General features: G+C 44.3%; 1 protein-coding gene across 1 annotated transcript in view; it reads right to left on the minus strand.

Moving 5' to 3' along the window:
- The window catches only part of ADCY1 (adenylate cyclase 1), a 67,403-nt gene that overhangs the window by 22,913 nt on the left and 17,166 nt on the right, over positions 1-27,324 (minus strand). Inside the window, exons 3-7 of the mRNA XM_049788093.1 lie at positions 21,124-21,242; positions 9,737-9,848; positions 2,501-2,628; positions 1,167-1,325; positions 579-720 (exon numbers count right to left, since the gene is read on the minus strand). Of these exons, the coding sequence (XP_049644050.1) occupies positions 579-720; positions 1,167-1,325; positions 2,501-2,628; positions 9,737-9,848; positions 21,124-21,242 (660 nt within the window). The remainder of the gene's footprint in view (positions 1-578; positions 721-1,166; positions 1,326-2,500; positions 2,629-9,736; positions 9,849-21,123; positions 21,243-27,324) is intronic.

Raw genomic sequence — 27,324 nt, forward strand, 5'->3', positions numbered from 1 at the left:
TGGGACTGAAACCCATTCCAGGTCCCTAATCCCCACCTCACAATGCCCAAGGGAGAACCAGACCAGACAGCCCCAAACACCTGTACCTTGGTAGAAGATGCCCAAGGCCAGTCGGGAGGGACCCAAAGTGATGACAACTAGGTCAGGCCTAACCACTGAGGATCACCTGCTCACCCACTGACCCACTGACCCACTAACCCGTTGACACTGGATCCCTTACCTGACCTGCCATCAGCTCCTCCAAATCTGCTCAGATCCGCTCTAAGAAATACCAGATGCTATCGTCTCTCATCTAGCCTTTCCTCAGTTGAACTCATCCATATGGACTTGCCGACCCTTCACTACACTGTCCTGCACCCACTTAGCCGGGGGACCCCAACTCTCCCCCGAGGTACTAGATGGCCCCACCTTAGCAGCCACCTTCTGCAGAAGGGAGAGAGCATGGCTCAGCCTGGCTGGCCAGAGCCAGGACCAGCTCTGCTTCAAGGCACACAGGATGACTGCGGTGCCCAGAGTGGTGATTGCGGTCCCTACTCTTCGAATCCCCTTGAGGTGCCCGCTGCACAGCTTGTGCCCACCTTTTTGCGGTGTGAGGGCACAATGAAGAATGTCTCAATGTTCTGTGCCTTCAGGAAACTGTTCCTCTCGTGCCCATAGCCTGGCTCCACCTCATAGTCCCCATTCAAGCAGGCCAGGGTGGTCTTAGTGATGTGGACCTTCCTGCGAAGGAAAGGACTCTGAGCGGGGCAGGGGTGTGGGGGTGCCTGCCTTGCCCATTTCCCTGGGTCTGGGAGGAGGCCCCAGGGAGAGCCAGAAACATGCACTGCTAGGCATCAGTGGGCACTGAACTCAAGATGTGGGCACTGGCCTGGAGGTGCACTGTCTCTGCCTGTATGACCTTCACTTCCTCCCAACAGACACCAGAAGAGCCACTAGCTCCATGTCAGCATCTCTGTGCCCATCTCTGTGTCACTATCTCTGTGCCCTCATCAGGCATTTCTGTCTCTGGACTGCCCTCGCTGGGCTCCTGCCAGGATGCACAGACTCAGGGCACCAAGTGTATGCACCCAGTATAGGTCCCTCCTCCAGAGCAGGACATATGCTCCTTCCCGAGAATGATTAGGACCCACATCCGCTGCCCACTGCCCACCTACCACCTGACTCACCCAGGCAGGCCCGCAGCCTCCATGACATTGGCGAGGGTCACGTCATTGGACCACACATCGTATTGCCACTTGCGCAGACCCAGCACCCCACAGAGCACACGGCCCGTGTGCAGGCCCACACGCATGTTCAGGTCCACCTCAGTGGCCTCGGCCACAGACCTGTAGCCAACATGGAAAGGAAGGGGTCATGATAGGACCCGGGGCCAGCATGGGAGTCACAACAGGGCCCAGGGTCAGCACTGGGGGTCAATGGGCCAGTTCAGCGTAAGACAGAGCTCTGGGGCCACCCCATATATGGAAGCTGAGAGCTCAGGGGTACAGCTGTGGGGTCACATACAGGATAGCCCAACCCTGGCTCCAGGTGGACAGAAACAAGGCAGATGGCTCAGAGCAGAGGACTCCTGAAACCAGCTCAGATCAGTCCAGCCCAGCTGCTAGAAGCTCCCGGACACAGAGGCACCAGGAATGAGTCGCCATGGGCAGGGCCAAGAGGTAGGTGTCAGGCTGAGATCACAAGGCAGCACTGCCTCCTCCCAGCCTGAGAGCTTCTTCCTCTCCTCTCTGGTCTTCATCACCTCTCCTCCTTCCTCTCTGGTCCCTGTCACCTCTCCCTTATCTGCTGCCTCTCTGATCCCATTGCAACTCTGGTCAGCCTTACTCACTGGACCTCCCTGTCCTGTGGTGAATAGCTCACTTGGAGTGAGCACCCACTCACTCACTCTCAGCTCCTCAGCCCTCCCAACCAGATCCTGCTCCCTAGTGTGAGACCCACAGTGAGCTCGTGTCACAGGGGTCATGGAGCACCCAAGACCAGCACCTGCCCATGGGAGCAGTGAACACCAGCCACTCCTGGCCAAATGGAGCCCAGATGAATTCGAGGTGCCCCTGTGTCCCCAGCACCCTCCAGACCTCCCACCAAGAGTCTTGCTCCAATAAGTGATTCTTGTCCTGAGTTTCTTGCGGCTGATTCACTTGACAACCCCTAGGGTCACCAAGGAGAACAAAGGATAAGGAAGGGTGTCCAGAAGCACAGTCCACAGCTCAGGGGGTATATCCACACCCCATCATGCCCCTGACACTGGCCTCTCTGGCACCCCCTAGCAATGGTCCTCAAACTATGGCCCGCGGGCCACATATTGTATTTGTATCTATTTTGTTTCTTCATTGCAAAATAAGATATATGCAGTGTGCATAAGAATTCGTTCTTAAGTGTTGTTTTTACTATAGTCAGACCCTCCAATGGTCTGAGGGACAGTGAACTAGCCCCCTGTTTAAAAAGTTTGAGGACCCCTGTCCTAGAGGCATGGGAGGTCAAATCAGCCCTAGGGACTCACGTGATGGTGTCTATCATGTCCAGGCCCATTTCCACACAGCAGTGGGCATGGTCGGCCTTGGGCTGGGTGAGGCCTGACACACAGTAGTAGCAGTCCCCCAGGATCTTGATGCGGCGGCAGTGGTTCTCCTGGATGAGAGAGCAGACCCCACAAGAGGTGCCCCTGGGCCTCTAGATGGCAAAACCCTAGGCCAGGCTCCCCCCCATCTGGACTCAGGACCTTCAGCTCCCCCCAGCCCTGCTCAGCACTGTAGCTGCAAGAAAAAGAAATAGATAAGGTGCCCAAGTGAGAAAGATCCAACTATCTCTGTTTGCAGGTGACACTAGAGAAAACCCTAAAGCCATCAGAATAGGTCACTTCAAGGGCCCGGAGAGATAGCACAGCGGCGTTTGCCTTGCAAGCAGCCGATCCAGGACCAAAGGTGGTTGGTTCGAATCCCAGTGTCCCATATGGTCCCCCGTGCCTGCCAGGAGCTATTTCTGAGCAGACAGCCAGGAGTAACGCCTGAGCACCGCCAGGTGTGGCCCAAAAAACAAAAAAAAAAGAATATGTCACTTCAGTAAAACTGGGAAATCAATAGACAACAATGACTTGTGTGTCTAAACATGATTAGCAAACTATCAGATGAGAAATTAAGAAAATCTTAATTAAGAAAACCATTGACAAACTAGAAGGCCTCATGTTCAATGAAGTGAGCCAGAGGAAGGGCAAAAACAGGATGATCTCTTAGGTGTTATTTAGAATGACTGCATGAGGGAATGAAGTGGTTTGAAGAAAGTGCTTAGATCACCCTTGGACCCAGAGTATAGGAAGGAGGGAGGAAGGGAGGGCGGGAGGGAGGGAGGGAAGGAAGGAAGGAAGGAAGGAAGGAAGGAAGGAAGGAAGGAAGGAAGGAAGGAAGGAAGGAAGGAAGGAAGGAAGGAAGGAAGGAAGGAAGGAAGGAGGGAGGAGGGAGGGAGGGAGGGAGGGAGGGAGGGAGGGAGGGAGGGAGGGAAGGAGGGAGGGATGGAGAGGGAGGGAGGGAGAGAGGGAAGGAGGAGGGAGGAAAAGGAAGGAAGGAAGGAAAGAAAAGGAAAAGGAAGGAAGGAAGGAAGAAAGGAAGGAAGGAAGGAAGGAAGGAAGGAAGGAAGGAAGGAAGGAAGGAAGGAAGGAAGGAAGGAAGGAAGGAAGGAGGGAGGGAGGGAGGGAGGGAGGGAAGGAGGGAGGGATGGAGAGGGAGGGAGGGAGAGAGGGAAGGAGGAGGGAGGAAAAGGAAGGAAGGAAGGAAAGAAAAGGAAAAGGAAGGAAGGAAGGAAGAAAGGAAGGAAGAAGGAAGGAAGGAAGGAGGAAGGAAGGAAGGAAGGAAGGAAGGAAGAAAGAAGAAGGAAGGAAGGAAGGAAGGAAGAAGGAAGGAAGGAAGGAAGGAAGGAAGGAAGGAAGGAAGGAAGAAGGAAGGAAGGAAGGAAGGAAGGAAGCAAGGAAGGAAGGAAGGAAGGAAGGAAGGAAGGAAGGAAGGAAGCAAGGAAGGAAGGAAGGAAGGAAGCAAGGAAGGGTGAACCGAAAGGGAACCGGTGATAGACAGGGGGTAGGAAGTTGGTTTAGCCCACTAACTGAACCACAAAGTCAACAGCACTAACTTTGACAACCAAACTTTGAAAGGTGCCCGTCAAGGTTCAAGCAGAGATCGGGAGGGATGGGGGAACTTGGGGACACTGGTGCAGGGAAGTTGACACTGTTGATGGGATCATAGCTGGAACATGTATGTCTCAAACTCAACTAGGAATAACTGTAAATCATAGTATTTTATTTTTTTAATATCTTTATTTAAGCACCTTGATTACAGACACGATTGTGGTTGGGTTTCAGTCATATGAAGAACACCTCCCTTCATCAGTGCAACATTCCCATCACCAAAGCCCCAAATCTCCCTCCTCCCTGCACCCTGCCTGAAATCATAGTATTTTAATAAATGTTTTACTAAGAAAAATATCCCATTGACAAATCTGAATTTTTTAAATACTAAGAAATAAATAGGACCAAAAATTAGCCCATAAATGTATGTGGTGGAATCAGGTCACAACCAACAATGCTCTGTGCTTATTCCAGGCTTTGTGCTCAGCAGTGTTCACTGAATCCCTCCAGGTAGTGTTTCGGGGACCCTATGAGATGCCAGGGAATCAAACCATGGCTGTCTGTGTACAAGGCATATTCCACCCTGTACTATCTCTCTGGCTCCTTAACCAATAAATCAAACCAAAAATTATCCACCAGAAAAAAGATGACAGTAGAGTAAATCTTGCTATTCAGGGAAAGACCTTGAGCACTGGACACTGAGGAGGCACCTGTGTGATGTCCTCAGTAGGAATAGAACAGCCTGAATGCCAGAAGGAAAAGGAAGGGCACCCACACTCACGTGGACAGCTATGCTCTGGTTTCAGCCCTGGGAAAGGGAACACTTGCGCAAGGGGAAGAACACATGATCACCAAGGTGCCCCACCTGGCAAAAGATTCCACACCAGTCCAGAGGAGCCCATATCAGACCCCTCCAATTCCTGGTGATGCAGCCCTACAACTCACATTCTTCCCTTCCCCCACATCTAACTGCTCAACTGGACAGATATCTGTCTATGCCCACTCCCAGTGTCTGTCTACATCCACATTCAAGCCTCCAGTGACTGTATAAACCACAATCAACCCCAAGTGTTATCTATACCCACACTCCACACCCAGTGTCGTCTACACCCAAGTTTCACCTCCAGGGTCTGTCTGCACCCAAACTCAAACTTCCAGTGTCTATCTACATCCACATCCAGCTCCCAGTGTCTGTCTACAGCCACACTCAAACCCAAGTGTCTTTCCACACTCATACTCAACCCTCAAGTGTTTCTTCACTACTAAACTCTATCTGCACCCACACTCCACCCTAAGTGTCCATCTACACCCAAACTGGACACCCCCCAATGTCTTTCTATGCCCACACTTCACACCCAAGAAACTGTCTACAGCCAAACTCTACCACCCAGTGTCTGTTTACAGCCACAATGTATATCCCCCAATGTCTTTCTACATCCACACTCCACTCACCAGTGGCTGTCTACACTAAAACTCCACCCCCAGTGTCTGTCTACATCTACACTCAACCCCAAGTGTCTGTCACACCCACATTTGACTCCAAGTGTCTGTCTACACCCACACTCCATCCCAGTGTGTCTACTCTGACAATCAACCCAAATGTCTGTCTCTACACACACTTCACCCCAAGTGTCTATCTATACCCACTTCTACCCCCAGTCTCAGTCTATACCCACAATTAACCACCAAGTTTGTCCACACACACATTCAGCCATAAAATGTCTGTCTACATCACACTCAACCCTCAAGTGTCTTTTCAGACCCAATTCAACCACCAAGATGTATGTCTACACCTATACTCAACTGTCAAGTGTTTGTCTACACCCAAAAATCAACTCTCAAGTGTCTCTCCACATGCACACTAAACCCTCAAGTGTCTATGTAAACTCACTCAATCAAGAAGTGTCTCTACACACACACACACACTCAACCCTAAGTTTTTCTCTACATATTCACTCAAATCAGGTTCTCAACATCCAAGTCACTGTCTACAATGCTCTCAATCCCGAAGTATCTATCTATACCAAACTCAACCCCTCATTGTCAGTCCACACCAAAACTCAATTGAAAGTGTCTCTCTACACACAAAATCAATTCCCTAGAATGTATCTACAACCACACCCACTCCCCAGTGTCAGTCTACTCTCACAGTCCACTCCTGGCTGTCTGCCTACACCCACACTCCATCCCCAGTGTTAGCCTATACTCACAATCAACCACTAATATCTGTATATACCCACACTCAACAGCCCAGTTTGTCTACACCTACCCTCAACCCCAAGTATCTGTCTATAACTACACTCCAACCCCAATTGTCTACCTACCCCACCTGTACCCTGTACCCCCAGTGTATGTATATACCCACACTTAATGACCAATGCCTATCTATACTCACACTCAATTCCCCAAGTTCTATCTACATCCATTCTCAAAGTCAAGTGTCTACACAAAACTCAACCACAAGTCACTGTCTACATCATAATTCAGCTCCAAGAATCTGTCCACACACAAACTCAAAACTCACGTGTTTATCTGCAACCACAATTCAAACCCAAGTGTCTTTTTACACCCACACTTTACCCACAAGTTTGTCTATGCCCACACTCCACATACAAATGTATGTCTATACTGACACTCAACTTCAAGTTTCTCTCTACACTAGCACTCAATCTTCAAGTCTCTATCAACACCAGCAACCCAGACACATGTGTCATTCTACTCCCATACTCCACCTCATGTGTCTATTTACATGCGCACTTAGTCCAAACTGCCTTTCCACACCTACATTCAATGCCCAAGTGTCTGTTTTCACCAACACACCACACAAGTGTCTTCTACACCCATACTCCAAATCCAGTATATGTCTAGACTCACTGAATTGCCTACTGTCATGTATGACCACATTCAACACCCAGTTCTAGCTACAATCACAATCAACCTTAAGTTTCTCTCTACACCCACACTCTATTCCCGATTTTCTCTCTAGACCCACATATCATCCCTCTGTGAATACCTATACCCACACTCCACCATCTCCAGTGTCTGTCTACATCCACAAGAACCCCCTCAGTGTTGGTCTACACACTCAATCTTCAGTGTCTTCCTATGCCCACACTCAAACTCCAAGTGCCTGTCCACGCCCACACTAAAAAAATAAATGTCTTTTTATACCCACAACAAAACTCCAAATATCTGTCCACACCCACACTCAATCAATAATGTCTGTCTACACCCACCAGTCCTGTCTACACAGACCCTTAACTGCAAGTGTTTTTCTATACCCATAACAAACTTCCAAGTGTCTGTTTACACCCACACTTCAAGAGTCTGTCTACACAGAATCAACCCTCTAGTGTCTGGCAACACCCAAACCCAAACTCAACGACAAGTATCTGGCCACACACACACTTAACCACACTCCACCACCACGTTCTGTTTATACCCATACTCAACATCAGTGTCTGTCCACACCCACATTGAATCCCCAAATGTCTGTCTACAGAAACACAACCCACAATTGTCTCTCTATACACAAAGTAAACCCCCAGTGTCTGTACATACACACTTATCCCTCAAGTGTCTGTCTATACCCAACACAACCCTCCAGTGTCCGTCTACACCTAATCTCAACATCCAGTCTACACACAATTCAGCCCCCTACTGTCTGTCTACACCACACTCCACTCCCCAGGGTCTGTCTATACCACACTCCATATGCCTGTGCTTATCTATACCCACACTCAAACCCCCAATGTTGTCTATCCCCACAATCCACCTCCAACTGTCTGTTTACACCCAAACTCCACCCCCAGTGCCTATCTACATGAATACTCTACCCCCAATGTCTATCTATACATACACTCAGCCACCAATTTCTGTCTGCACTCACCCTCAACCCCAAGTGTCTTTCAATACCCACATTTAATCACCAAGTGTAAATCTACAACCACAGTGTCTATCTACATCCAAAATCCATTCTCAAGTATCTTTATACACCCACAATGAACCCCAATTGTCTGTCTATACCCACGCTCCACCTCCCAAAGTCTGTCTACACCAGCATTTTTCAACCATTGTGCCGTGGCACACTAGCGTGCTGTGAGATATTGTCTGGGGTGCCATGGAAAAAAATTCCAATTTCATCTATAACATGCGGCTCTGGCTAACAAATAGACCAATCATTATATTACTTCACAATAAAGTAATTATAAAATAATTTCTTTGTGCTTATTTGATTCCTATTCAAGAGAATTACTTTATATATAATCAATATAGGCTCAGAGTCCAACTTTTTTTAACTTTTTCTAATGGTGGTGTTCCTCGTGATTTTTTTTTTTCATGAAAAAAGTGTACCTTTGCACAAAAAGGTTGAAAAACACTGGTCTACATAACACAACCCCAAGTCTATCTACACCAGCACTCAACCCCCAAATACCTGTCCATATGCACACAATCCCAAGGGTCTATCTAAATCCATATTCCACCCAAGTGTCTTTCTACACTCACACTCCACCCCCCAAGTTTCTGTATACGCCACACTGCAACCCCCAGTATCTACACATACACTCAACATCCAAATGACTGTCTACAGATACACTCAACCCCCAAGTGCCTGTCTCTTCTACACTCAACCCCCAAGTTTTTTCCACACCCACATTCAACCCCCAAGTGTCTTTCCATACCCACACTCAATCCCCAAGTGTCTTTTCACACCTACTTTCAACCCCCAAGTGTCTGTTTATACATACACTCAACCCCCAATGTCTATCTCACCTGCACTCAACCACAAGTCTCTGTCTGCACCCACACTCAAACCCGTGTCTATCTACACCTACACTTAACTCACAGTGTCTGTCTTCACCCACACTTAATCTCAAGGCCCTGCAGACACAATGGTTCATTTCAGTTTCAGGCCAAGGACCAACAGTGGGTCCAGTATTATTGTCCAGTACATCCGTTTTTCTGTCAAATACCCTTCTCCACAGTTCTCATTCTTACACAAGGCACACCTGGAGTACCTCCCTCATGCATGGGGAATGGAGATGTACAGTTTCTTCTTCTGACCCTGAGTTGCAGTTGCCCCTGATAAAGTACTGTACTGAGCAGAGGTCCATTCCCTGTTATCTCCCTTTATCTAAAGCAATGAGTATTCTTTGGCACCGTCCTTAAAGAACAGAAAGGGGGTTTGGAGTGTAATCAACCCTAGCAGTTTTCAGCTACTGTGACTGGACCTTGGCCAGACTCACATGTTGAGTCCAGAGACAGAATCACAGGGTCCTGCATTGTGGGGTGATACTAGCTCCTACAGGCCAGTTTCAGGCTAGGGATCTTGGGCCTAGAGAAAGGATCGTCAGATCTGGTCAGGTCCATCAGAGCTTGTCCTCAGATTCCTCTACCAAGGCCTGACTCAGCCAAGGAGCTCCAGGACCAGTAGACAAAAAGCAGCTGGGCATCTTCCCATAGACCTGGCCATGCCATGTTTCTTTCTCCTCCAGAGAACATAATACTCAGGTCCCAAACCTGGACCTATGTATGAGTTAATCCCATCATGACCTTTTTATCCAAGGCCTCCAACATGGGGACCCAACTGTGTCGTCTGCCCTTCATGGGCACAGAGGCACCTACCGTGGCCAGTTCATCAAACTTGCCGAAGAGTTCATTGAGAAGTTTCACCAGCTCCTGGGCGGTGCACTGCGAGGCCAGACCCGTGAAGCCCACAATGTCGGCGAAGAGGATGCTGCAAGAGAAAGGGGCACTGACTGCCTGCTCCCCAAACTTGTCCCTGCCTCAGGACTGCCCCAGGAAACCTTTACAAGTCATGCTGAGGTGAGTTGGGCCATTAGTTCCCCCAGATGGGCTGGAAAAACAGACTTTGCTGCTCCTTTTTACAGGTGGAAAAACTGAATTTCACTCATATGTGGGGCCCCTGCTATTGGCTCTTACTTTTTGCTGATGATTCCCAGGACATAGAGAGGTTCATAACTTTAGGATACAGGCAGAGCTAAGGAACCACTGGACACTATCTAGGAACATAGTGGCCCTAAACAGTGGGGGGGGGGGTCTCAGCCTCATGAACTAGCCATCCCACAGCTATAGTTACTGTGGCTATGAACAAAGAGATGTGTTTTAAGAAGTAAGCCTCTATAAGTAAACAGAGACTCTAATGGCCCCTGGCCAGCCATAAGCATACTCTGTCATTTTGAAGGTGAAAATGTCAGTTATGAGGCACCCCTTATAACTACCCTCAAAGGACAGTTGGCCTGGGGTATATAAGGCTGGGCAGAAGTGCTGGGAGGATGCCCACTGCCAGATTGCTAGAGAAACTGCCTGTTGGACTCCCTGCTCTTACTGCTTTCCCTTGGCTGACCTCTTGCCCTGATTCCAACCTTAGATCTCTCTCTCTCTCTCTCTCTCTCTCTCTCTCTCTCTCTCTCTCTCTCTCTCTCTCTCTCTCTCTCTCTCTCTCTCTGCTCTTACTGCTTTCCCTTGGCTGACCTCTTGCCCTGATTCCAACCTTAGACCTCTCTCTCTCTCTCTCTCTCTCTCTCTCTCTCTCTCTCTCTTGGCTGACCTCTTGCCCTGATTCCAACCTTAGACCTCTCTCTCTCTCTCTCTCTCTCTCTCTCTCTCTCTCTCTCTCGGCTGACCTCTTGCCCTGATTCCAACCTTAGACCTCTCTCTCTCTCTCTCTCTCTCTCTCTCTCGGCTGACCTCTCTCTCTCTCTCTCTCTCTCTCTCTCTCTCTTGTTTTTGGGCCACACCTGGCAGTGCTCAGGGGTTACTCCTGGCTGTCTGCTCAGAAATAGCTCCTGGCAGGCACGGGGGACCATATGGGACACTAGGATTCGAACCAACCACCTTTGGTCCTGGATCGGCTGCTTGCAAGGCAAACGCCGCTGGGCTATCTCTCCGCCCCCCCCCCTCTCTCTCTCTCTCTCTCTCTCTCTCTCTCTCTCTCTCTCTCTCTCTCTCTCTCTCTCTCTCTCTCAAACTAGGGGGCTTGCTGTAAGGCTCTTGGTCTCCTAACTGTGTCTCTCCCTTAATTAAACCCTATTTATAACCATTTCTCATTGAAGTTTTGATTGGCCCTGACAGATTGGCACCCAGAACAGGGACCTGAACTAAGAGTAATGATCCTCTGGAAAATCAAGATTGTGATCCTATGAATCAAAGCCATGATTCCATTTTGGATCAAGGCCATAATCCCTTGGTGAATTAAATCCATGCTAGCATCAAAGAAAAAAATTATTTTTGGTTTTTGGGTCACACCCGGCAGTGCTCAGAGTTTACTCCTGACTCTAAGCTCAGAAATCACTCCTAGCAGGCTCGAGGGACCATATGAGATGCCGGGATTCGAACCACCATCCTTCTGCATGCAAGGCAAACACCCTATCTTCATGCTATCTCTCCGGCCCTGCATCAAAAAAAATTAATGACAACATTTTACCATATTCTATGTCCTTAAAAAAATTAATGCTGGTTTTTGGGGAAAAATCCTCAGCTTGTGTTCAGTTGAGTACAGCTATGAGTAGTGGCCAGAGATTAGATTAATTTCCAGTAGAGGTACATGAACACAGACCTGGCTGCCCATTGGTTGTGAGCAGAGTTTGGGGGAAAATCCCCAGCTTAAATTCAGCTGAATTTGAAACCAGCAAGAGCATCATTATGAGCAGTGGCCAGAGATTGGATTAATCTCTGGTATGGGTATGTGAATCCAGACCCTGCTGCCTGTGGGTGTAGTTGGGAGGGACGGGAAATCCCCAGCTTGAGTTCAGTTGAGTGTAAGACCAGCAACACTCCGCTTTATTCTGTGGCTGTGTATTTCTTCCGGTCAAGGAGCTGTACCACGATACATAATAACAGTATAATTTATCAAAGTTCACAATAAGACACCTACACAGAACCTCACCACACCTTGTGACTGAAGAAGCTCGTTCTGGAGTCTCAATCAACACCTGCCACCTGCATAACATTTCTGATCAGGACTTTAGAGAGGAAATATCATGAATGTTCAACGAGCTTAAGAAACAATGGAACAGACAGCACAGAAGACTCAAAAGAATATGAGAGTAGAAATGATAAACTTCAAACAGAAATATCAGGGCTGGGGCCAGAGTGATGGCACAGCAATAGAGCATTTGCCTTGCACATGGCTGACCTAGGACGAACTGGGTTTGATCCCCCAGCGTCCCATATGGTCCCCTAAGCCAGGAGTGATTTCTGAGTGCATAGCCAGGAGTAACCCCTGAGTATCACTGGGTGTGGCCCAAATCCCCCGCCCCCAAAAAATATACATATATACATATATATCAGGGCTGAAAAACATGATGGGCGAAATAAAAACTCACTGAAAAGCCTAACCAGCAGAGTAATAGCCACTGAGGACAGAATCAGTGATATAGAAGATGAGCTGCATAATCACTTCATACAACAAAAGAAGCTGGGAAAGTCTTCAAAGAAAGTGAATAGATGATAAAGGAACTCTAGGATAAACTCAATAGAAACAACTTAAGAATCATTGGGGTCCCAGAGACCCACGAAGAAAACACTGATGAAGAACCAACAATCAAAGACATCGTTGCTGAAAAATCCCCTGAACTAAAGAGTGAATGCAATCATATTCTGGATGCCCAAAGAGTACAGCTAAAAGAGATCCAAAGAAAACACCTCAAGGCACATAATAGGAACAATAATGAAAATAACAGAGAGGGATAGAATACTGAAAGCAGTACAATCAAAAAGAGGAATTATATTCAAAGAGACAGCCTTAAGATTTACAGCATATTTATCACAAGCAATTCTCAAGGCCCAAGGGCAGTAGTAGGATAAAGTGACAAAACTCAATGAAATTACTGCTTCACATCATCCAGCCAGACTTTTATTCAGGTTTGAAGGAAGGATACACAGCTTCACAGATAAACAGCTCAGAAACTTTACAAACTCAAAACCAACCTTAAAAGAAGAGCTGAAGGATCTATTCTAATCCAAGGCAGACCCAACAAACACATGAAATTCCTACAATAGGATGACACTTAATCCCATAACAATCATCTTTCTCAACAGAGAGACTAAATGCAATCAAGAGGCACAGAGTGGCAAAATGGATCAAAATGTTTAATCCAACATTTTCTGCCTTCAAGAAACAATGGAATAGTCAGCGCAAACATAAAGTCAAAGATTGGAAGACAGTCATTCAAGCAAACAGCTCCTTTAAAAAAGCTGGGTTGGCCATACTAATATCAGACAACACATACTTTAAGCTTAATAAGGTTGTCAAAGATAGACATGGATATTTTTTGATAATCAAGGGATATGTATGATAGGAAGAAATCATACTTGTAAACATATATGCACCCAATAAAAGACCAGCAAAACTTTTCAAGCAATTGCTGATAGATTTTGAAGAAAAATATCAATAACAACACAATAATAGTGGAAGACTTCAAAACCATCCTGTCAACCCTGATAGATCAATAACACTGAAATTCAACAAGGATATACTGGTTCTGAAGGGAAAAATGGAAGAAAGTGGCCTGGTAGAGCTATATAGTTATCTCCATCCCAAAAAAAGCTGAATATACATTTTTCTCCAATGCATATGTACATTCTCCAAGATATATCACATGCTGGGGCACAAAATATACCTCCATAAAATCAAGAGGATACAAACTGTATTGATTACCTTCTCATATCATGCACTAAAACTAGAAGTGAGTTACAAACGGACACAGACAAAAAATTTTAACACCTAGAAATTAAACAGCTCACTACTGAACAGTGAGTGGGTTAGAGACAAATCAAAGAGGAAATCAAAAGATTCTTGGAAACAAATGAAAATGAAGATATGAATTACTACAATTTGTGGGGCACAGTAAAAGAAGTATTAAAAGGAAATTTTATAGTTTTGCAGGCATTCATCAGGAAGGAAAAATCTAATAAAAAATTTAATGCAGAGGCCAGCACATTGGCGCTAGAGGTAAGCCTTGCCAGCACTAGCCTAGGATGGACCACGGTTTGATCCCCCGGCGTCCCATATGATCCCCCAAGTCAGGAGTGATTTCTGAACGCATAGCCAGGAGTCACCCCTGAGCGTTATCAGGTGTGGCCCAAAAAACAAAAAACAGAAAACAAAAACAAAAAACAAAAAAAAAAACTTAATGCACATGGGGCTGGAGAGGTGGCACCAGAGGTAAGGCATCTTCCTTGCAAGCACTAGCCTAGGATGGACCACAGTTTGATCTCCCAGCATCCCATATGGTTCCCCCAAGCCAGGGGCAATTTCTGAGTGCCAGGAGTAACCCCTGAGCATCAAATGGGTGTGCCCCCCCCCAAAAAAAAAACTTAATGTACAACTTAAAAAATTTTAAATGATCAACAAAATGAATCAAAAATAGGTATACAGAAGGAAATAATAAATCTCAGAATAGAAATTAATAAACAGGAAACCCATAAATCAATCTAAAGATCAATGAAAGCAAGAGTTGGTTCTAAAAAAAAAGTTGGTTCTTTGCACGTAACCTGAATAATCTTGCTCTGCCTATTAAATTGAGGAGGGAAATGTATGTGGTACCAAGACCAAACAGTCATATGAACATTGAGTAGAAATAAAAAAAATGATCAGACTTAAACACCAAATCTAAAGCCAACGACAACAGAATCAATACCCAATCTATAACATACTAGACACAGAGGGGACCACTTATATTAGCAGCCCGGGGACACAGGGGAAGAATATGGGATGCATGCTGGGAACAGGGGTGGAGAACAACACTGGTGGTGGGAATTCCCCTGATTCAATGTCACCATGTACCTAAAATATTACTGTGAAAGATGTGTAATTCACTTTGATCACAATAAAAATTATTGGAAAAAAAAGAGTTGGTTCTTTAAAAAAATAAACAAACTGATAAACTTCTAGGAATACTCACAAAAAAAGAAATAGAAACTTAATAAACTGAATGAGACATGAAAAAAGGGAGATTACTACAGACACTACAGAAATTCAAAGAGTAATCAGAGATTACTTTGAGAAGCTCTATGGCAGAAAACAAGATAATCTGGAAGAAACGGATAAATTCTTGGACTCCTATAATCTCCCAAGGCTGAATCAAGATGATGTGGCATATCTGAACAGCTGTTGTAGCTCCGAGACCTGATAGATTGGTCAATCAGTTGAAGAACATCACCCGGAATGATGCCAGTGCTCCTCACCTAATGGTTCTTCATCAGCCCAGGGGACCAGATAATTCAATGAGCTTTGGTACAGAAATATCCATCAAGCTGGTGTCACTAACTAATCACATCTTCAAAGCACATCATTAGTCCACTATGATAAAGTTGGGGGGAATTCCAGTGAAGGGTTCTGAATATTTCCTCCTTCATCCCTACTAAAATCTGTAATACTTATTTATTGAGCTATTACACCAGGTTTTTTGTTGTGGTGGTGGTTTGTTTGTTTTTGTTTTTGTTTTGTTTTTTTGGTTTTGGGGTCACACCCGGCAGCGCTCAGGTGTTACTCCTGACAGGCTCGGGGACCATATGGAATGCCAGGATTTGAACCACTAACCTTCTGCATGCAAGGCAAACGCCCTGCCTCCATGCTATCTCTCCAGTTCTTATTACACCAGTTTTAACATCTTAAAAAAGTTACATGGTCATTGAAATTCAAATTTAAGGGGCTGGAGAGATAGCATGGAGGTAAGGCGTTTGCCTTTCATGCAGGTCATTGGTTCGAATCCTGGCATCCTATATGGTCCCCCGAGCCTGCCAGGAGTGATTTTTGAGCGTGGAGTCAGGAGTAACCCCTGAGTGTTGCTGGGTGTGACCCAAAAACAAAAAACAAAAAAAATTTAAATTTAAAGACAATCGGAGCCAGAGAGATAGCACAGCGGTAAGGTGTTTGCCTTGCATGCAGAAGGATGGTGGTTCAAATCCTGGTGTCCAATATGGTCCCTCGAGCCTGCCAGGGGCGATTTCTGAGCATAGAGCCAGGAGTAGCCCCTGAGTGCTGCCGGTGTGACCAAAATCCAAAAATAAATAAATAAATAAATAATAATAATTAAAAAACAATCAACAATATTTTGTCTACCAAAAATAGGTAGACAGAAGGAAATAATGAATCTCAGAACAGAAATTAATAAATTGGAAACCCAAAAAAACAATCCAAAGACCAATGAAAGCAAGAGTTGGTTCTTTGAAAAAAATAGGCAGGATCAATAAACCACTTAAAAAATAAATGAGAAGTGAAAACGAGGGGATTAAAATGGTAGTCAAGTCTTCCCAGAAACAAAAGCCCGGGCCCATATGATTCACTAGCAAATTCTTTTCCTTTCTTTCTTTTTTTCTTTCTTTTTTTTGTTTTTGTGTTTGTTTTTGTTTTGTTTTTTGATTTTTGGGTCACACCCAGCAGCGCTCAGGGGTTACTCCTGGATCTATGCTCAGAAATCACTCTTGGCAGGTTCGGAGCACCATATGGGATGCCAGGATTCAAACCACCGTACTTCTGCATGCAAGGCAAACGCCCTACCGCCATGCTATCTCTCCGGCCCCTCACTAGCAAATTCTTTTAAACCTTTCAAGAGGACATACTACTAATCCTTTAAAGGCTCTTTCAGAAAATTGAAGAAACAGAAACACTCCCAAATAATTTTTACAAAGATAACAACCCTGATACAAAAAGCAGACAGAGATGTCACAAAAACAGAAAACTACAGAACAATTGCTCATAGATTTGAAGATACCAATAACAACACAATAATAGTGGAAGACTTCAACATTGCCCTGACAACCCTGATAGGTCAACCAGAATGAAAACCAACCAGAATATGATACATTTCCTGATGATTAAATTCTAATATTTATGCAAAGATCCTGAACAAAATTCTAGTAAGTAGGATCCAACGTTTAATAAAGAAGGTAATAGACCAAGACCGAGATTCATTCCAAAGATGCAAGGATGATTTAACAAACATAAATCAATCAATCAATATAATACACCATATCAAGACAAGGAAAATTAAAAATTAATATCAGAATGAATTGATGCAGAAAAAAACATTTGCTAAGTTCCAATGCCTCTTCATGATAAAAAGTCTTAACAAGATGGGAATGGAAAAAACTTTTCTCAAATATAGTCAGGGCAGGGGCCAGAGTGATGGAACAGTAGTAGGGTGTTTGCCTTGCACACGGATGACCCAGGATAGACTGTGGTTCAATCCCCCAATGTCCCATATGGTCCCCCATGCCAGGAGCAATTTCTTTTGTGTGTGTGTGTGTGTGTGTGTGTGGTTTTTGGGTCACACCCAGCAGTGCTCAGGGGTTATTCCTGGCTCCAGGCTCAGAAATTGCTCCTGGCAGGCACAAGGGACTATATGGGACACCAGGATTCAAACGGATGACCTCCTGCATGAAAGGCAAATGCCTTACCTCCATGCTATGTCTCCAGCCCCAAGCAATTTCTGATCAAATAGCCAGGAGTAACCCCTGAATGTCACTGGGTGTGGCCCAAATCCAAAATATATATGTATATATACATATATATATATACATATACACACACATATATATAGTCAGGGCTGTTTACCACAAGCCCATGCAAATATACTCAATGGGGAAAAAAAAAGCTTTTCCTCTAAAATCTGGCACAAGACAAAGCTGTCCCCTCTAGCTACTCCTAATCAACTTAGTACTGGAAGTACTTAACATAGCAATCAGGCAAGAAAATGATATCAAGGGAATCCAGATAGGAAAGGAAAAAGTGGAAAAAGTCAAGCTCTTGCTGTTTGCAGATTACATTTAGACATTGTATTTAGGGTGGGGGCCGCGGAGAGATAGCATGGAGGTAAGGCATTTGCCTTTCATGCAGGAGGTCATCGGTTTGAATCCCGGTGTCCCATATGGTCCCCTGTGCCTGCCAGGAGCAATTTCTGAGCCTAGAGCCAGGAATAACCCCTGAGCACTGCTGGGTGTGACCCAAAAACCACAAAAAAAAAAAAAAAGACATTGTATTTAGAAAATACAAAAGACTGTGCCAAAAAGCTTCTAGAAACAATAGTATATCAGAGTAGTTGGCTAAAAATTAACATGCAAAAATCAATAAATTTTTGTATATAAATAATAAAAAAGAAAAAGACATTAAAAGCAATAACATACATAATAGTACCACAGAAACTCAAATAACTTGAAAGCAATTTATCTAAAATGTTGAATGAGCTATACAAAGAAAACTACAAAACACTGTTTCAAGAAATAAGAGGACACAAGAAAATGAATACATACACCCTGTTTGAATTGGAAGGATTAATATCATTAAAATGGCAATACTTTCTAAAGACTACCCAAAAGCTTCCGAAAACAATAGATTTATATAGCAAAATGGCATGCTTCAAAATTAATACGCAAAAATAATGAACTTTTTATACACAAATATTGACAGAGACAAAACAGACATTAAAAAACAATCCTATTCACAATAGCACCACAAAAACTCAAATACCTTGGAGTCAACTTAACCAAAAATGTGAAGAACCTATACAAAGAAAACTACAAAACACTGCCTCAAGAATAAAAGAGGACACAATAAAATGGAGACATACACTCTGTTCATGGATTGGGAGGATTAACATAATTAAAATGGCAATACTTTCCAAAGCATTGTACAGATTTAATGTGATTCCTCTAAGGATACCCATGACATTCTTCAAAGAAGTGGATCAAACACTCCTGAAATTCATTTGGAACAATAAACATCCATGAATAGCTGAGAAACTCTTAGGAGAAAGAAAATGGGAGGCATCACTTTCCCAAACTTTAAATTGTATTATAAAGCAATGGTCATTAAAACAACATGGTTTTGGAATAAAGACAGATTCTCAAGTAAATGGAATAGACTTGAGTATTCAAAATGACCCCAGACAGAAAATCAATTAATCTTGTATAAAGGGGCAATAAACACAAAATGGAGCAATGAAAGCCTTTTCAAACAAGTGGTGTTGGTTCAACTGGCCAACCACATGCAAAATATGGAACTCAGAACTCCATCTAACACTATGCTAAAAGGTCATATCAAATTGGATTAAAGAAATTCCAATATTTAAATCACCTGTAGAAGAGTATATACACACAAATGCCCATAGCCTTCATGTACACTATTGCATCCCACTAAGACAAGCCAGATAAATTGTCTGTACTTGTACTATTTGTGTCCCTTTGTCACCTGTAGAAGAGTATAATTCTATACACACAAATGCCCATAGCCTTCATGTACACTATTGCATTCCACTAAGACAAGACAGATATATTGTCTGTACTTGTACTATTTGTGTCCCTTTGTGTCCTATGTGGCCACAGCTAACCCCTGAGGTCTGCAGACAAATGAATTCTGGCCAATGAATATCACTCATATTAACCTTTCCCAAACAAAGCATTTCTACATGTAGTTATTGATACTTACTCTCATTTTATATGGGCTGTCCTTTGACTTCAGAAAGAGCTAAAGCCATTTGTTCCTTTTTATTTCAATGTTTTTTCTGTCATGATATTCCCAATACCACCAAAACTGATAATGGTGCAGCCTGCACTAATAAAACTTTTTGATAATTTTGCAAAGAATGGCTAATTTAACATATCATTGGTATTCCCTATAATCCTCAGGAACAGGCTGTTATTTAATTGCTCCCCCTTCCCCACTTAGGCTGATTGTAAGACCCCTGGACTACCTGCTTTGTCTCTCCCTTAATTAAACACTGTTTCTAATCCTCTCTCATAGGGAATTTGATTGGCTCTAACAAGTGGCCATTCCTGCCTTCTCTTCCCTTCTGCCACCAACTAGTGAGTGCAGGAATAGGAATAGGACCCTGGAATTCCCTAGACCCATTGGGGAATGGACAGGATATGGGCACAGAGCCACTGGCCCAGCATGTAGTTGCTCCCCAATATAGAGCAAGTCTGTGCTATTGAAGTCTCCATTGTTCTGAGTGCATGGAAAGAAAATACATAATTTAATATCATGCAATGTGTTTCGAGGGGTCCTGAGCAGGTGCTGGAACACTGTATGTCTGAAACTCAACTATGAACAACTTTGTAATTCATGACACTTTAATAAATGCCTTAAAAGAAAAGAAAATCCCGGGGCCGGCGAGGTGGCGCTAGACATAAGGTGTCTGCCTTGCAAGCGCTAGCCAAGGAAGGACTGCAGTTCTATCCCCAGTGTCCCATATGGTCCCCCAAGCCAGGGGCAATTTCTGAGCGCTTAGCCAGGAGTAACCCCTGAGCATCAAATGGGTGTGGCCCGAAAAACCAAAAAAGAAAAGAAAATCCTATTGACAAATCTAAAATAATTTTTAAATACTAAGTAATAAGGGCTGGAGGAATAGACCAGCAGGGAGGATGCTTGCCTTGCACAGGACCAACCTGGTTTGATCCCCAGCATCCCAGATGGTCTCCTGAGCACCACCAGAGTGATTCCTGATCCAGGAGTAAACCCTGAATGCTGCCAGGTGTAGCCCAAAAAATATTGTTTCTAACAGAATCTATCTAAACAAGCAAGTCCCTGAGTGCCAAGAGCAAGTGGGTTACTCAGGCAGGTTCCCAGCCTGTGGAATGAGAAGACAAAGGCCTGGGTGAGAGAAGAGGGAGTCTGCAAGTGTTCAGGCCTGACAGCCCCCAGAGAATCAGATTTGGGTGTCCCAGACTGCTGCCCCTGGTGCAGGGGAATATTCTCGAGTCTAAAAAGTACCTTCACCTCCATCTCCTCATCATTCTCTCCAGCATCCACCACCCAACCATCACCTCCACCATCAACTCCACCTCATCTTCTGCCTCCTCACCATCTCCTCCAGCATCTACCACCCACCATCAATCTCCACCACCCTCACCTCCTCCATCCTCTCACCTCCCTCACCTCCACCACCTGCATCCTATCACCTCCACCATCACCCCCACTTCCTTCACTTCTACCTCATTCATCCCCTCACCTTTGCTCCACAGACCCTCCACAGCCTGGCCAGCCCTACCTCACATTGTCGTGCCGCTGGATGTAGATCTTGTGGAAGATCCTCTCTGGGGGCTTCAGGAAGTCCTCTTTCATCTCCATGGCAACATTTCGGGGCAGCAGGCTCATGAGCAGCCGCTCCTGGAAGAAAAGAGACCATGCTGCTCCCCACTAGGCTATGATAAGGATCTGACCTAAGAGGACCTAGTGGTGCACCCCACTAGGCTGTGCTGAGAGGCTGACCTAAGTGACTGGGGTTCTTCCCCATATGCAACTGCCAGGATTCAGCCTATTCCAGAAGCTTTATAGACCATGCTCAGGCCCAGGCTGCAATCTACGTGCCCTGTCCTGATGCCCCCAAACATCCAGCATGTCTGTGGAATCCTTCCCTCTCCCTCCCTATAGCACTGACTGACTTCCCCAAAAGGGCCCTTGGATGAACCATGAAATACCATATCCCTGAACAGACACAGGTCCCTGCTTTCCCAGGGGTGACCAGCTTTGGAGACTACTGGCCCTTTTCCAGAGACACTGTGCTCATCCCCAAGTCTCCTGCATCCTCCTGAGCCTCAGTTTCCTCCCTGGGACACCACACTCTTAGCATACATCTCTGCCTGAAGTCATGCAGTTCTCTCACTGGCTGCATCATTTCAGTTCACATCACTCGTATGAACTCGCCAATCAAAAGATCTGTCTCATTTTCACCATTCCTTTTTTTTTAATCTATTGAGTAGAAAATTCTAGTAGACAAGTTTCTCTTGGGTTCTAAGTTCATATTAGAACCAGGTTATCAGGATTGTTTAGCTTATTATTTTAACCCCATATGCACCAGTAGTACCATGTGATATTTTTCCTTTTTGCACAAGCACATTAAAATGGGGGAATCTTATGTGTGTACACAAGTGAAAACCATAACGATTTTCTACACCAGGACCAGGAATTGGATTTCTACCAAAGAAGGCTCTAAAGCTGCCCTTGCATTGACTTGCTCCAGAGTAGGTTCATATGACACCCTGATGACTTGGAAATAGCAACAACTTCCTCTCAGGGCAGGGTTCTCCGCATTGCCACCTAATGGTGAGAGGAAACAAGAAGATGCTCCATGTAACCCTGACTTTGACATAGGATCTGTACAAAAACCAGGATCTCTAACTATAGAAATCTGACCATGACAACCTTGATTATGAAGAACTTTTACTGAGACCACAGAAAAAGACTTTGGGATTAGATAACTTAGTATGCCCAGAACCTGTAGTCTTTGGCAGGATGCTTCATGGGTAAAGTCTCCCTGGTTTAGGTCAAAGGTTTTTCCTTTCTATTTTCCCCATATTTTGCTGTGCCTATGCCAAAAAAAAAAAAAAAAAAACTGCCATACACATCTTTTTTTTATTATTCTTATCTTTTAAATTGGGGCTCCTACCTTTTTTTTTTTTCATAGAACCTTGAGACACTGATTACTTTGTTTTACCACATATTCCCACATTTTTCTATAAAACTAAGAAGAAAGTGATTAAGGAAGGCTGGGGACCAGGTGCCAAGTGCTCTCAGATGCATTGGTGGGGAAAATAAATAAGGACAAACTAAATCTCCAAGCCAAAGTCAACAATAAAAGAAGCAAGACCTAAACTTGAACAACCTAAACTTAAAGAGTCCTATTATACTGGCAGGCCAGGGGCAAAGGGTGGTGGTATAGGATGCACTCTGGTTTCATTGGTGGAAGGAGACTGTGGGAATGCCTCTGACTCATTGTGTATCTGAATTTCAACTAAGAACTCTGTAGATCACAATTGTTTCAAAAAAATAAGATTAAAAAAATGTATCTGCCTCATCTAATGGGTGTGCCCAGCCTCAGTCCTGCCAAAGCCATGCCCACTGCCTCTAAAATTCTAGAATCACTGTTTCCCAATGACTCTGCCTCATCACTGACCCACTATGATTCTCTTGGGGAAAACCAATCTGACCATACTTCAGAAGTGCCAGTTTGGTGGCTGATCTCACCAAGGCTTTTTGGAGCAAGTAAAGGCACCCTCTCCCCCATATCTTCCTTCTTCCAGGAGGCCTGGCAGCTGAGAACATGCCCCTATCAGTAATAGTGCTTTGAATTTCTGGACAACTTTATTTGTTTGATATTGTCATCCTGATAGGAACACACCGAAATAACAGAATAGACAGCTAACAACAAGAGCTTACTAAACTTCTGCCACTGTATTCATGACTTCATTGGAGATGCAATCACTTTCACAAATGTGCTTGCTACTGTACTTTTTTCATTTTTCTTTCTTTTTTTATTTTTAAACTTTCTTCCCTTCTTTTTTATTTTTCTTTATATTTTTTTTATAATTTTCTCTCACTTTTCTGGAGACAAATGTATTCTAGTCAATTATGTGATGCATTTTCTTTAAATGAAGTAAAAAAAGAATTTTACCTCATCCATTCCAGACTGCCTGCTTGAAAAGCAACAAGAAATAAAAAGGGTAAGTCTAACTGCCATCACCCTGGACAATTCGCAAGGATCATTCCATTACAGAGATCATGGTCCCAGGCAGTTCCCAATGGTCATCCCACTACTATTGTCCCAGGTAGTACCCAAGGGTCATCACACTTCACAGGCCATTGTCCTGATAAGACCCCAAGGCCATGCTGCATTTCACAAAGTAGCCTGACACTGGCTCTTTCAATAACGTCAACAACAGCACCTAAAGACAATACATAGAAGCAACCAAGACTGAAAGTATAAAATCTTCTACTAAGGAAGCAAAAAATCCATCCAACAAGATAGAGGCACCTGGTCGAGTACAAAGAAAAAACAAGGTGTGTCAAATGGAGCAAGTTTGTGGTCCCAGGTTACAACACCAGCCATGGGTCAGAAAACTGAGAAACCAATGGGGGTGGGTGAAGGGTGGTGTGAGTGAAGATGAATGGAAAGAATGAGGAGACAGGTCTGAAGCAACAGAGAAACTTTGGTCTTGGGTGTTGTGATGACCTGAACTATTAACATTAGCACCATAGTCAACATGTGATCTACACTGCAGAAATTAAATTCATCAGAAGAATGAATCAAACAGCCTGGGAAGGACCTCACAGTTATCTCCTGAAACCTGTATCCAAACCAAGAACTCACCTGATATCCATGAACTGTCAACATGAGCATCAGGAGCAGACAGAGAGACTAGTCAATTCTACCCAGTGAAATTTGTGACAAATTTGTGAATTGGAATCATTCAAGGAATTTTAGTCCTGTAAAGGTAATCTTAGTACATGAATCTTAATGATCATGATGTGGCTGAAAATAAATCCACTCTTCTTTAGGAGCACTGAATATTTAATTGTGAGGGTTCTGCATCTAGGTAGATAAAGTACTTTCCCTCTTCTTCCCTCTGTGAGCATGAAAGTCCTGCACATAGCACATAAAACATCACCTGAAACATTATGAAAGTCTGGAGGGAAAAGGGAGGTGGAAGAGAGCCCAACACTAATGAATGAGAGAGATGGGACCCAGAACATTCCTTCCATCCCTACATCCCAAACTGAACACTGGAGTCACAGGACCCAGAAACGCCATTGAGCAAAGAAATGCACCAAGAATTGATCAGAGGGTCAGGATAAGGACAGTGTCCTGGGAGTAAACTTTAAATAACACCCCCCTGATCCAAGCAAAAAACAGCAAATATTAGGCAGACCTCCACTTTCCCATACTGAGATGAATCAACAGCTCCAGGAAGGGGGGGGGGGGCAGAGGGGTACTGAAGAGGCCATGCAGGGTAAAGGGCATTTTAATCTCTCTTGCTAGTCACAGCATGCCCTGCCATAGTCTATGGACACCACAGAGCTCTCTGCTCATCCTTCTAAAATACCCAGAATTCTCCATCTTGCACAAAAAGAAGGAATAGCCCCAACTGCTGAGTCCCACAGGTCTAGTGTGGACCCTGGACATACACAATACCTGGCAGTCTCAGTAGGGTGCCCAAACTTCCCCTCTCAATTGAAATCATAGGGAAAGAAATAGCCAAATGTAAGGTCCCATCAGGACACAGAGATGCATGTAAAATTGCCCATGTGTCTGGGTCCTCACTAGAATCATGCTCATACCGTCAACTGCCCGCCACAGTCTCAAATGCAATTGAAAGAAACTGCCATCAAAATGAGAGAATAGTTCAAACTTAATGAATAAGGATACTGAAGTAGACAACAGAAAATTAATTGCTAAACAACAGGAAAAAATTATAAGAGAGACACTCTCGGCAAATACCTAGAGGAACTCATCAAATGGAGAGATTAAGACCACAAAACAAAGCAGAGAGGCTGGGGTTTGGGGAGAGGTGGGCTTTGGGGTTTGGGGAAGGCAGCAGAGAAGGCAGGCTCTGGGGTCCAAGCTTAGGGTATGGGCACGCTGGGGTCTGGGAAGACTCTGGGATCTGGGGAGAGACAGGGTCTGGCCCAGGTTTCGAAATGAGAGCCCAGAGTCGGACCAAGAAACACAAGTAAGAGACTAAGACTATCTCAGGCAGGTCTCCTTCCAACAGCAGACAGATAGAAGCTGGACTCCGGGCTGTACACAGGAGGCAGCCCAGATCGGCCTGGTCTGGCACATCCAGAGTGACAGGCAACATGATAAGACTGCTATAGCCAACTCCTAATAGCAATAAAGTGACACAGAGACAGAGTTACACTGTTGGACCAACGAGCATGAACCATACACAGTCTCAAAGTCTGCACAAAGCCAAAGTCGGACTTCATGTCCGACCAGACAATAAAAAATAGATTCATCTGAATTAATGAAGGTGATTGTTCAGGAAGTACCCTAAGCACTCAAGAACTGTCTACACTCTCTGATACAAATGGCAAAGGGGCAGAAAAGAGAAAGTATAAGATGTCTTCTGTACTAAACAGAAGAACATGAGGAAATAAGGAAAACAGACAGCTCAGCGCTAGAATCACGAAACAGAGAAATGAACCAGTGTGCTTAGGGATAAGATACATAAAACCACCAATAAAGAACAGAAGAAGGAAAAGGAATTAAGGAAAATGAAGAAAACATAAGGGCTATATATGGGATAGAGTCTAAAGAAATTCGTGTTCACATTATAGGAGCTAATGAAGGAAAGGAAAGAGAGATGGGGGGAGATTAGTGGCGGGATAAATTATAGCTGAGGACTTTCCCATTCCAAGGACTGACTCATAAGAACAGATCTAAGAAACTCAGAGTTCCAAACAAAATAAACCCTAATAGAAGAACACCAAGAAACACTGTAATTAAAATAGCAAAAGAGAGATTCCTGAGAGCAAGAAGAAAAAAATACAAGAGAGAACCCCCGTTAAGTCACAGAGCAGAGCCATATAGGAAATTACAGGCCTGCAGGAAGGGCACAACATAACCAACATAATGCACAACATAGACAGGTAGGAAGAACATTGCATCATTCAAATGCAAAGTGGGCACAAAGCTCTACTAGTAAGTAACACTGGAAAGAAATCATGGCTACTCAAGTAGTACTGCAAAAAGCATAAAGTGGTCTGTAAATGGCAAAGGAAAACTTGCTTGAGGTAAATAAGACAATAAAAACATAAAATGTGGGGAAGAAGAAGAGTAATAACAAAGAGTGATCATGAGACTCCCTCCCTCTGAATTAAGAGGAAACTGGAAACTCAGAGGGAAACTTCACAGTGACCTCAACACAAACATACTCAGAAGATACACCAAGATGAGTTTTGTAGGATCTGACCACTGTGGATGAGGTAGACATCGAAACAGAGCAAGAGAAAATAAAGGAAAGTGAAAAAATAAAGGAAAGTCAAAGAAGTAAAGACTAACTTCACAAACACCCAGAAAGCACATCAAGAGATGGCAATAAATGGTTTTATTGCCACTATTTCTCTTAATGTCACTGGTGTGAACTCACCAATCAAAAGGCCATCTGGAGTGACCAGATGGATCAGATACGTGGGCCCAACTTCCTGCTGCTCTAAGGGAAAGATATGAATCGTCAGGGTAAACACGGGCTCGAAGGGAAAGGGCTGAGAAACAATCATTAGGTTAAAGAGTAGCTTACAACAGCTCAGCAACCACACGTATAGCAGATAAAACAAATACACACACAGTGTGTGTGTATATATCTCAGCCACACTTATATAAGACAAAAAGAAAACTGTATAGACCAACATCATTCATGAACACTAATGCAAAGATCCCAAAACAAATTCAACAATTCTTTCAAAGAATCAC

This window comes from Suncus etruscus, chromosome 15, assembly GCF_024139225.1.
Source record: "Suncus etruscus isolate mSunEtr1 chromosome 15, mSunEtr1.pri.cur, whole genome shotgun sequence".
Classification (NCBI taxonomy): domain Eukaryota; kingdom Metazoa; phylum Chordata; class Mammalia; order Eulipotyphla; family Soricidae; genus Suncus; species Suncus etruscus.